Here is a 12,131-nt window from a genome sequence, read left to right as displayed (position 1 = left end):
TCTTAATCTTCATCAGAAACAAACCCAGGCTGCCATTGCCAGTTACGTGTCATGTTCCTTTATTAAATCACTCTCTTTTCTGCCCCAGTTATGTGTCCTGTGTTTATTATTCCTGATCAGTGGATTGGATCACCTACAGCTCTTATGACTTGCATGTATTTTGCTTCATGTGTTGTTGGCACCAAGCAGAGTTATTGAAAAGCAACTCCCTTTGCTCAGCAGCTTGTGTGTCTCCTCTGGCAGTGGGACGTGGGTGTAGGAACAGTCCTGGATCTTTTACACTTGGTTTTGGCACGTGTAAAAAACTACTGGCAGATAAGGAAGTTCAGAGCCTTATATGTGAGTGTGGGCCATCCCCTTGCAGCTAGCCCAGAGAGCAAGTACAAAGCACACATTTCTGCTCACGTAAATGCACAGGTTCTGTTTAGAGTTACACTGAAGAAGACCAGGCTCCTCAAATAAAAGAATTTCTGATGCCCAGGCTGAGCACCACTAGTGCAAGCAGAATGTGAATATTCAACTCATTGTACTTAAGCCTGTCCCATTTACACATTCCTTTGCTTAGTGAGCAACTCAGTAGCTCAGTAGAGAGAACAAATTGGTGTGGCCCAGGCAGATGAGCATGTAAGGAAATGTCCTGGATGTTAAATATTGGAGGGTGTTTTTACGAGATTCATGGGCCCAAAATCACAGCCTTGGGCCGTGTTCACCTGACAACAAATTCAAGTATCCATTTGATTTCGACTGAGTTTCCATTGTCTCAGGACCAATGCAAAAAAATGCTGGCAAATGGAACAAAAGCCATGGGGACTTCTCTCTGCAATGTTGCTACATCCAGGCAAAAATACTCCCATTCAGAGGCACTAACAATTTATAAACCCAGGAAAACCCGTTCAAACTTTCTTTATACAAAGAACACTAGAGCTGACTTCGTATGGAAGATGGTGCTGGATGGCAACTCCCCAGGGCTTAAAACCAGACCTGAACTTTTCCAACTCAAGGCTTACCTGAGTGAGAGAAGTGCCACGAGTCACAAAGGCTGTGTGTGACTCGAGGCCTCCTGGGCCAGACAGGGTTAGTGCACTGAAGACTGCTTTGTGATACCGGAAAGTCACATTATTCAGGAAAGGGAAAAAAACTCCCACCTTTCCTCCACATGTCAGGCAAGATCTCTTTTATCATCTGGGCTGCAGATGAGAGCTCTGATCCTCTCCCCTCCTACACAGAGATAATGCTTCAGTTCAGTTCTCCTCCTGCAAGGGCTGGGACATGCTAAAAACTCCCTCTGATCTACTGTGATCAGCTTCATCCTTCTTTGAGACACAAACCCCATTCCCATGAAAAAACCCCCAAAATGAACCACGTTGTAGTTCCAACAACACTTTTTAAGGTCAAAAGCAGACATTACCTGGATTGATAGTACACGTATTCACCGCTCAGGTTCTGTGATGACAGACCTGCTTTAATATTGAACACTTGTTCAGCTCAGTCCTTTGATAAAAAATCAGCTGAAATCATAGGAGGAGAGGACTGAGGCAACACAGAAGCAGATAAAGCATACAACAAAGCCAGCATATGTACTCTTCCAAGTGGGTAAATACACATTAATAAAGCCAATCCCATCTCTGGAAACTGTAGTAAGTATTGCAAAACTACAAAAAAACCACCAACCAACCCCAATTCTTTCTTCATTTGTAACACGCTTTTAGAAAAATCTCCCATTCTGCAAACCTCCCTAGGAAGGAACAACCAGCAATGCACTAGTTAACATTCTTTCCAGTGCACGTTGATTGTGAAAGGTTTAGAGAATAGGAATAGCTTTCTGTGAGGCTTTACACAGAAGGAGGAGAGACAAAGAGGAGAGATTGTATGACCTGCCTTATGTGGGGAAATTCTCTCTCCAAAAGAAACAAGCAGGCTTTACAAAGTCAGATCAGAAAATGCCATCATTAACCCTATGTCAGTTCTGGGGCATTACTTTAGTCTGGTAAGAGAGCACAGAGATTTTATTTTGCACCAAATCTTCATGTCTGGGTTCTGGCAAAGGTCATGGAAATACACGCTTGTACTGCAATACCCCTGCACAGGGTTTTTTTTCAAAGCATAGCTGGGACAAGCTGGCTAGAGATCTATCTTAGCTAGTGACCTAACCTGTAAGGTGTCCTTGAACGTGATACAAAAAGCCTTCCTGCCTTCCTGCAAAGCAGCACGGGTGTGTTCATGTCACCTCAGTCATCACCCATGCCAAATAACATTTTTTTTTACACAGTGGTGTCTTCCAGAACATTTCAGTGCCCCCACCACCCCAGCATCTGAGATTCTTTCTCATGAAATCAATGGCATTGAAAAAGTACTTAGTGACCTTTCAGGACTTCGCCAGTTTTTATTTTCCCAGAATCAATGTTTGAGGGCTGGATTTTTTGAAGTTTAGTCACATGAGCAATTTTGGGGTAGAAAGTGTGGCAATAATTATTTTTTAAATTTGACATTACTTAAAACAGAAATTCAATACAGATTGGATCAGTGGAACAACCAATCTTCTATCCCCTAGAGGGACAGGATGCTGAAAATGTTCCCTCTGTGTCATGGATCTGTTTCTTGGAGCAGCTTGTCCTGGGTCTGTCCCACTGGGTTTAGCAAACCTCCCACATCATCTTTGGATCATCACTTAATGCAATAAGGACAGGGGCACCACATCCTTTTTAACGTGTGTGAACACAGTGCAATTTGACTGACTAAGCACCCTCCCCTCTCACTTCTCAAGTGTCCCCCTCCCAGATTTAGAACTCCAGCACTATTTACCCACTGAGCTCTCCAAGGGGACACAATCTATATGCACCACCTTCAGCATAAAGATGCCTCTCTACTGTGACACAAATAACACCTGCCAAATAAATGAGACTTCTGTGATGAGTTATTTTAGAAAGGTTTAGTAACAGGCTACAGCCTGTATATCATTATCAGTCCCATCTAGGCACAGACTGAACCTGTGAGTCACAATTACTGTAAGACAAATGGTAATTTTGCTTCAGAGCAGGTCAACCTTGTAAGAAATGTCAGTGGCTGCCAGGACAACAGCAAAGCTCTGCAGCTGGCACCTCTGCTATCCTTCAAACATACACTTACCCAGGGGATTAGGCTCTGTCACACTGTCTGCATCATCTCTCTCACTCACTCTTTCACCACCTTTTTTGTATCCTCTAGACCACACTGAATTACAACTTACTGTAAACACACTGGCAGGACTTCTGACCTTACACTTTTTGTGAGTCTGCTGTTCACTACCTTTCCTTTTTTAGCCTGTAGAAATCCATTCCTTATTTTGATTTTTGCCTGAATCACCAAGTGACATCTACAATTCACTTCCTCAGGCAAGAGCAAATACCCTCAAGTGCTAACAGCAATAAACACTGTGGGCTTCGGCCTGGCCCTGCAGTGACTGCAGCTTTTGTTTAAAGGCACCACAGAGTTGCTGAGCTTACAGAATTTTTCTTCATCCTTGTAAATTTAAAAAGTTTTTATTTACATCAAACATGCCACCTTTTCCCCAAAGAAAAACTCTGTTAAAATGGTTCCACAGGGTGTGTTAAACCTTTTATATAAATTAAAAAAACAAAAAAAACCCCAACAGGACTGTGCTGCACCACAGATTTTACATTAAAGGATCTCTTTCACAGTCCTTCTAGGGGCTTCTGAACAGGAGTTTTATGAATTTATAACAACATATATGTCAGGCAGACACTGGAATTCAAATTATTTTAACTCCAACTGAAGGCCTGTGTTTGAATGTCTGAATGCATTCCTTTGTGGCTCAGATTTCTGGAGTCTTATAACTGCAATGACCATATCTTCATTATAAATATTCCATTTCTTAGTCATTCAGGTGTCAAAGGACTGCTGGAGAGAAAATCTGCATAAGTGTGGTCCAGAAGGAAGCAGAAATCAGAAGAGTTTTGTTGCAGAGGTAGGGATGTGTAGAGCCAAATATGCTTGCTAAGCCTGGCATCTCTGTTACGCATCTGGATATTTGGTACCAAAAATGCATAAACCCAAAATGAATATTGGCATTGCTCAGCTAGTGCCCACATGGCAACATGATCTGTCTGGGGCCTAGTTACTAAGGATCCATGAGACTTATTTACTGTTACGTGGGTATTTTTCTTGGTTTCCTTTCAATCCAGTACAGAGTCTGGATGCCTGCTGGGCTGGAGGGTTACTGCAGACATCTGTATTTGCCTCGCTGGTTGTTACTGCTGATTTCTTAACTGTCCAAATGGCTCACAAATGGCTGGCTTATTGGACTAGTTACTTGAATGACTGTTAAAGACAAAACATTCTTTCACAATGAACCCTGCAATTGTTTCCTTGGAAATTCTTTTTCAAGCATTTGCTGAGTACAATATTTCCATGTGGATATATCAGCAATGCAGTGTACAAACAACCTGGTTGGAATCGGGCATGAGAATACCTTTATGTTTTATGAATGTCTGATTGATTTTTAGAAACATGATGGCTGTTTTCACTTAACACCTCAAAAAAAAAAAAAAAAAAAAAAAAAAAAAAAGGAAAGAATTTCAATGCAAGTTTTACAATCCAGGCACTACAAGATCCAGTAGAGGCAAAAAGCACCCTGTCTGCCTTCCCCACTGCTGCTTTTCTAGCAGCTGACTGATCCCTCTCTTGAATTGCCCTGATATTTTCTCTGAGATGGCTCATGCGTAGGAAGCAACTTCCATCCTGCTTCATGCAGAAGCAACCATCAGCACTTTGCTAAAGTTGCACCTCTCATGCATGTGCCAGCACAAATATATCAGCTAGGAAGGAGAACCCTGGCTAAGGCAGGGCTTGGCTAAATAACCTAAACTTTTTTTTGGTTCTGAAATTTATGTGAAATGTATCAAACCACCCCATTCTGGCGACCATTCTGGCTACCTGCTCTACCCAAGGCCATTGGTCAGTGCAAAGAAATTATTTTTTTACATTAATACTCCGAAGTGTTTTGTAGCATTTCCTTAAAACTTTAGATGTTAGTTAATGGTAGGGTACCCAAACATGAGATACAGGGAGCAAAGCACACCTAACATTTGGGGTAGCACATACTCAGGGCAGTCATTTAGTCCTGGAATCACATTTATGCATCTGCATTTAGCCAAGCCAACTTTCCAACAGGATATATTTCTGAGGCTGACACTAAGCCCCATGCACCTTCTGTCACCTACATTCTGTTACAATTGTTTAGCTCCTCTACGCTTCCTTCTCATTCTCCCAAAGAACATGGACAAACAGCATCTTACCATGACTCAATAAGAAACTTTAATTCTGCACATTTCTCCGCATTGAAAGGAAGATTTAGCAGCAACCTGATTTTAATAAGATTTCTTTCACACCTTTACATGACTGTGAAATAACCACAACTGGTGTTTTTGCACTGGTTTCCACCTCAAAAGATTCCAGTTGCCTTTTAAAGCCCAGCAGAGCCTTTACTATTCTTGCACTAAGAAGTTGATAAGGGCAGTTCTGGGAGACAGAAAGGCCTTTTTAATGGCTCGTCCCTGGAGATGCTTGACTCCAAGTTCACTTCGAAGAACTAGCTCGTGGACTTCTTCAAAATTGCGGGCTGCTTGCTGAGGCACAAAAACTTTGCCACAAGCTTTGTTATTGATCTGAAAAAGAGACATGAAAGCAAGAAAAAACAGCAGTTACTAGACTGTTTCCTACAATTTTATTTCTTCTATCCAATCCATCTTGTTACAAAAGGAAAGGGAAGAAGTGGAATAAAATCTCCTTTCTCCAAACCCACACTTTCTAAGTAGAGGATAAAATTCTTCCTATCTCCTGTCCATCTACCATAAGATAAAACTCTGACTCATGATACTCAAAAAAAATTTGAAGAAGTGGCCACAGGAAGTCTCAGTTTTGAAGACAGCAAGCAGCACGTGACTGTGCAATGCAGAGATCTTTTAAGTTTAAAAACGTGACAGTCACACAAACTGCATAAGATGGTTTGTCTAGTGGGAATCTTGGTTTGTACAAACTTCTGGGCAGCAATTTGGATTCTTTACAGTTAAGCAATGTCTTGCAGCGATTCAAATGGGAGACTTATTATTTTTAGAAAAACAGGCTTTAACTTAGTGTATGTTGCAGTCATTGTTATATGCTGCACTCAAACCATGGCTCATTAATCCAACACTGACCACAAAGACGTCAACTACACACTAAGTAACGTTTTCCTGTGTGTGGCTGGTTTTCAGAGCAGCTTCCACGCTGGTTTTGCTTCAGTGGGGCAGAATCATGTAAGTAAAAATGAGTAAGTTCTTTGGTGGGAATCACCTTAATTTATAAAATGGTTTTGTAAATCCTTTCTGTCATCCAATGAGAGTAGATAATGGACACAGAATACAGAGCCTGTATGAGTACCTTTCTGGAGCTGGTATAAACTTAATTATTACAAAAGCTTTCAGATTTATATGGACTATTTTCAGTGGCTAATGAGAACACTGTCAATCACACATTTTGGAAAATGAAACAATTTGAATTTTTAAATGCAGTTAATCACATTACTTGCATAATAATCTGGTGTAGGTACTGCAGATCTCTGACCCCTAAGGATCATTTCAAAGAGATTTCAATCTTCTAAATTGTAGAATTCTAAATTCTACATTGCTTCATGGAGTTTGGACATAAAAATGTACATGACTTGGCTTTCACCTGGATTTTGTCCAGAATGTCTGTATGCAACATATGACAAATGAGAAAGACCTAGTTCACTTACCTAGTTTGTATTTTATTTGTATTTTATTTTATTGAAAATAAAATAATTTGTGCAATTTACTGAGAGAGGAAGTTGGGACAGATTTTTAAGGAACAAGATGAAGTCTCAAATGCAGCAAGGATTGGCCACTTCTGTTTTTCGACTAGTCTTGACAATAATTGGCAGTGATAATGTCAGTAGGTTTTTAACTACTCTTACATGCATCCATAATGTGGCATCATAAAAGGCTGGCTGTGTTAAACTTTGCCTTTAGCACCTGGTGTAAAGTCAAGTCCTTGAAAAACACATAGGAGTTAATTTTTAAAGCTTTTATGAAAAATAAATACAATCAGTTCTTTTTGACAGGACACTTCAGAGAAGAAATGCATTCCACAGGAAAAAGAAAACAGTAAAATCCAAACAGATACAGTTTTAGTGGGAATATAAAGCAACCTTCTCAGCTTGCTGCCAGGACACGCAGACTGCAGTTCAAAGCTATGCCTGCCTAGTTAAAATGTCATTCACTGTCCTCCATCATGCAAATTAATATGTCCCAGTGGATGGATGTTGGCAGGGGGAAATTTTCCACAACTAGCCTATTTGGTGCTGTTCTCAACAGAAAAGCCAAGCAGTCTAAATCAACTTGGTAAATAAATGACTGCTAGCAGTTGTGTTTTCCTAGAAAGGTCGAGAAGCCTGGGCAACCTGGCACTGTGTACCTTCCCACAGCACATCTCCACCTTCCCACAGCATGTCTCCTGATCTTCCCACACTACGCTCTGAGCTGGGACCAAAACTCCCATCAAGCAGCAGATTGGTTATGGTTTCACCACGTTTGAGCATTGGCTTTCATTATGTTATATTATATCATGAAGCATTTGAATACTATTCTTAAAACAGGCAGCTGCAGATTTAATCACATGCTGTGTGTAACAAGCATTCTATTCACATATCCTTTTAGTGCAGGGCTTAGGTCCTCAGCAGAACAAATGCCTTCTGCTAATTCCTCCATCTCTCTCTCTGTATCTCACTAGACCAGCATAACCCTTGGCATTTCCAGGTAAAAGTGCCAGCACAAGAAAACTGGGTGCTGGCAGCCTTGTTTCTCTGAAAAACCATGGCAAACTGCAAGAGGAGAAATACACAAGTCTAGGGTCCTTTCTCCCCCAAGGGAGGAAGCAGTTGCTTTTCTCTTTTCTTCTTTTCCCTCATTTCCCTTCTTTTTTTTTTGATTTGGCGTTCTACACTATTCCAGATCTACAGGGAGCTGGTGGTAACTACAGAGATAACAAAAGTTGAAATGAAATCACAACAGACTGAAAAATAAGCACCTTGAGGCTGCAGAGAGGAATTTTTAATTCAACTCAAATATTTTTTTACCATTGATGCATAATCCTTCTGAGAAGGCAGAAAGAAAATAAATATCTGAGAACTGTTAGGCCTCCCTCATACGCCAAAGCAAGAAAAATGACACCAACTTTTTTTTTTACTTATAAAAACATCAGTTATAAGACCACATCTGCTAACAGTTCTGCACCACCTAGAAAATGTGAGAAATGCTAGTCAGAAATTGTGCTCATAGGATGAAAGGCACACTACATTCAGGTCAGATTTTTCAGAGCATTAATAACATACAGCATTATTAAAAATACTCAACTTTGCAATAACATTTAGAGTAACAGATACTGTGCATAATTTAAATGTCTTTCTTGTAGGCAATCTATATTGTTTCAGCCAAGGATACAGTGAGTTTGTTGCTTTTGTTGCTTTGGGTTAAATATGGAAAGACGTAACTCCAGCACAGACAGGAAATAATGAAGTATTTTGTGTGAAGAGAAATAAACCCAGAATGTCTCAGCAGACAAATCCCTGGCAGCCTGAGGCAGTTTGATGGCTTGAGAAGAATAGGGTTGTGGCCCAAAGACTTGGTTTGACTGTACAGCCTTGTGAAGAGACACTGACTCTTTGCAACTAACCAATTCCTCAGTATTGCGAGTGTTTCTTGGTTTAATGAGGGCAATTAATTTTTGCAGCCATACAAAAACCTACAGTGTCCACAAGACTTCCTACATTCCCTGCACGTTCACATTATTCCCTATTCCCCCATATTTCCCTTTTGCCTTACTCTTACAGTAGAAAGACAGGCACACACTGTAGGCACTATTGCTAAGAATTATTCCCAGTTCAAAAAAGCAATTTGTCTCTCTGGTCTTCCAGTCACTTGCTTTCTCAGAAGTAAGGTGTTTACATACATCATATTCTTCCATGAATATATGACTGAGAACCCAGGGGTTGTTTTTTCTCTTATTACAACAAGACTGTTACACAAGGCTATGGCTTTGACAAAGTCAACCAGGAAAAGAAATAAAAATAATTTTCATAATGGCTATAGATAGCAGAATTAATTTTTTTTCTTGTTTCTTGTTTTTTGAGAAGTAATATTTCATGTCAGCAGAAAACAAAATGTTTAGGCATTGTCAGTGAAATGTTTAGGGATTTTCATGTTTGGTTGTGTAGTCTTAAAAACACTGTGTCCAGAATTTTCCCCATGTTGCTGAAGTTGTTATTTCAAAGATAAATTTAATAAAATGTTTGCTTTAACCACAACTGCAAAGATGTTTCTATAATTACACAATTTCTCATTCAAGACTTCCTTTATAAACTGAACACTGGAATTCAAGATGTTTGCTAGCTGTGCTTGGACGTGAAGGCTTATTTTGAGCTTGAGAGAACCGACCATACCTCAGTGAAGATTTTTACTGTTATAACTAAATGCTTGTCACTTAAAGAAAGAAAGAGAGGGCAAGAAAGAGGGAAAAAGCAATTAATCCACAGTGACTATTAGATTTATTAACCCCAGCTGGCAATTGAGTCCTTCTCTTTGGTTTGGGAAAAGATGACAATTGAAAATTTCCTTCAAAAAGACATACTCCTTGGTCTCTGTTAAGGGTGTATGTTTAATATTAAAAAAAATAGTGTTTTAATAGTGTTTCTCATTCTGTTCAAATAAATTGACTGAGAGATCTGGCAAGATATGAAATTATTTGCAAAGATACTTTGATTAAGGAAATCTATAGCAACATGGCTTCCCCTAAATTCAACCATTCTCTCTCCTCCTCAAAAAGCTCAGCTCAACAAAAACAACCCAACTGCTTTGCTCCCTCTCCCAAAGGGGTGAACAGAAAAAAATACAACCAAAATGCATTGGTTCTGTTTCTTTTACACACACAGAACATGAAGTTTTACATGACCAAATGACATTTCTTCTACAGGCTCTATTTCATTCAATGTCCAGAAACACAGAAACTGTTTAAGTGTTTAATTTAATTTAGAACATTAAAGTTTAGAGTGTTTGCATTAAAGATTGTCCTTTGGGGAACAGTGAAAAAGGCAGGAGTCCTGCAGATCTAGCAGTATGCAACTACATTAATTACAGACTATCACAATGACTGAGCATGAAGAACTTGAGGTGGACCAGGAGTCAGTCAGTGGAAGAGCTGAAACACTGCTCAGGGATCCCATGCAGTCGGCTCCAGGCATTCATTCCCTCTGTTGCCCTGCAGTGGCACTTGCTGCCACTGTGTCCTATCTAATGACCAAGCTTTATGATGCCTGGGAGCATCCTGAACACATGCTAGTTAACCAGAGCCATAGGAAAGAAGGCAGTAAACTACACCATACACGTGCACATGTTGGAAAATTGCAGGTTAACTAAATGTAGTTACACGTCCACTCTCCCACTGAACAGCCAGCTCTTTCCCTAGGCCACAAAGGCGTTAGAGCTCAAAGAGGAATTGGAAGTTACAACACTTCCAAAGATAGCTGGTTTTCTCAACCCCACTCCTTCAAATACACTCTCCTGACATGTGCCAGAAATTCAGTCCAAGGCAGATGGGAAACATCATTTGGCAAAAATCACTACTTAACCCAGCTTATGATTGGTTCTGTTAGGGAGCCAGAGCACTACTGGTACCACAAGAAATATCACCTAATTATACATTTTATACAGGGCTGAGATAATAAATGCACTATCAGGCACAAAATCTAGGCCTGTATTTTGATCATAGTTTTGACTGTATCATCCTTGTCCATAGCTATTCACTGGTCAGATCTCCACAGGTACTAATATGTAGTCACTCTGAAAGGTTTATATTTAGGGCATCTCTCTTCCAGACTTGCTACATTTTTTTGTTTAGGAAACCACTTTAATTACTCAGCACAACTGTAATTGTAGCTTCTATTTTGAACTTTCACTGAGCCATTTACTAAGGGAACTTCCACAAGAGCAGAGATTCCATCATCCTCTGGGCTCATAACGCATTACTTGGCCACTACTGAAAATAAATCAAAATGCTCTTACCAGGACAGACATCTCCACAACATCTGATGGCTGAAGGTACTCTGGGTCTACTTTGGGCCAGGACTGATGCAGAACATCAACATCCCAGTGATGATGAATACAAAGTTTGTTCTGCATATGTGCCAAACCTGGAAAACAAAAACAGTAAAAAACTCATCTGTACTGTAACCAGAACATTTGGTCTTTGGAATTTGTTTGACAAATTAGATCAGGATAAAGTTGACTTTAAAAGCAAGTGCCATAGGAGGAAATAACATTGTTTAGATTACCATACAACACATTATAAACAGAAAGATACACATCTTTGAATCATTTGTTTTATACCATGCGTAAGGATAGTAACAATGTGGGCACACTGTAGATTTAAATTAACACTCTATAACTTTGCCAAGAGCACAGAAGACCACTGCTTATTATTTTAAATTGTAATACTGCAACACAAGCTGACCTCTGCTTCTAGAAGCCAATCATAATATTGCATTTATTTTCAGTAACGCCACCAGTTTGATTAAAATTTTACTAACAACTGAGAATGATAAACAATTGTGGCTCATTATTTTACCACCTGTAATATCTGGGTAGTTTCTAAATTTGCAAGTCAATCTACTTGCAAGATTTTCTCTGTTTTGTGAAGGATATTTTCTCACAAATTAAAGGTGATACAAAGGAATGCCTTGCACAGCTTGCTCTCCTTACAATTTTTACATTCTGAAATATTTTATCCTTTTATTTTATTTTTAAAAATTTCTAAAATGTGTATAAATGATCTCCTTTTATTAAACCAGCTATGGTCTTCCCAAGATAATTCATTCCTGATTTGTTTAAGTAATAGGAGAATAGGATGCAAGTCATTCTGAAGCTGCATTCTGTAACTGAATAAAAAGCTTCTGAGTGGGATTTATGTTGTTTACTACAGCTGTATGACAAAATACAAAGATTTCATTTAACAAGATGCTGTCAAATATGATCAATATTGATGATGATTGCTCTTGCGATTCTCACAGAGCCAGTGGATTTTTA

The 12,131-nt window shown here is 39.5% G+C and overlaps 1 protein-coding gene across 1 annotated transcript in view; it reads right to left on the bottom strand.

The window, feature by feature from the left end:
• Positions 1-4,977: 4,977 nt before the first annotated feature.
• Positions 4,978-12,131, bottom strand: part of LARS2 (leucyl-tRNA synthetase 2, mitochondrial) — an 84,883-nt gene continuing 77,729 nt past the window's right edge. The window contains exons 20-21 of the mRNA XM_069007539.1: positions 11,112-11,239; positions 4,978-5,663 (exon numbers count right to left, since the gene is read on the bottom strand). Of these exons, the coding sequence (XP_068863640.1) occupies positions 5,484-5,663; positions 11,112-11,239 (308 nt within the window). The 3' untranslated portion in view covers positions 4,978-5,483. The remainder of the gene's footprint in view (positions 5,664-11,111; positions 11,240-12,131) is intronic.

The sequence above is a fragment of the Aphelocoma coerulescens genome, chromosome 2 (assembly GCF_041296385.1).
Source record: "Aphelocoma coerulescens isolate FSJ_1873_10779 chromosome 2, UR_Acoe_1.0, whole genome shotgun sequence".
Lineage (NCBI taxonomy): Eukaryota > Metazoa > Chordata > Aves > Passeriformes > Corvidae > Aphelocoma > Aphelocoma coerulescens.
Note: the sequence above shows the minus strand (reverse complement) of the source record. Positions and strands in the feature narration are given on the sequence as shown.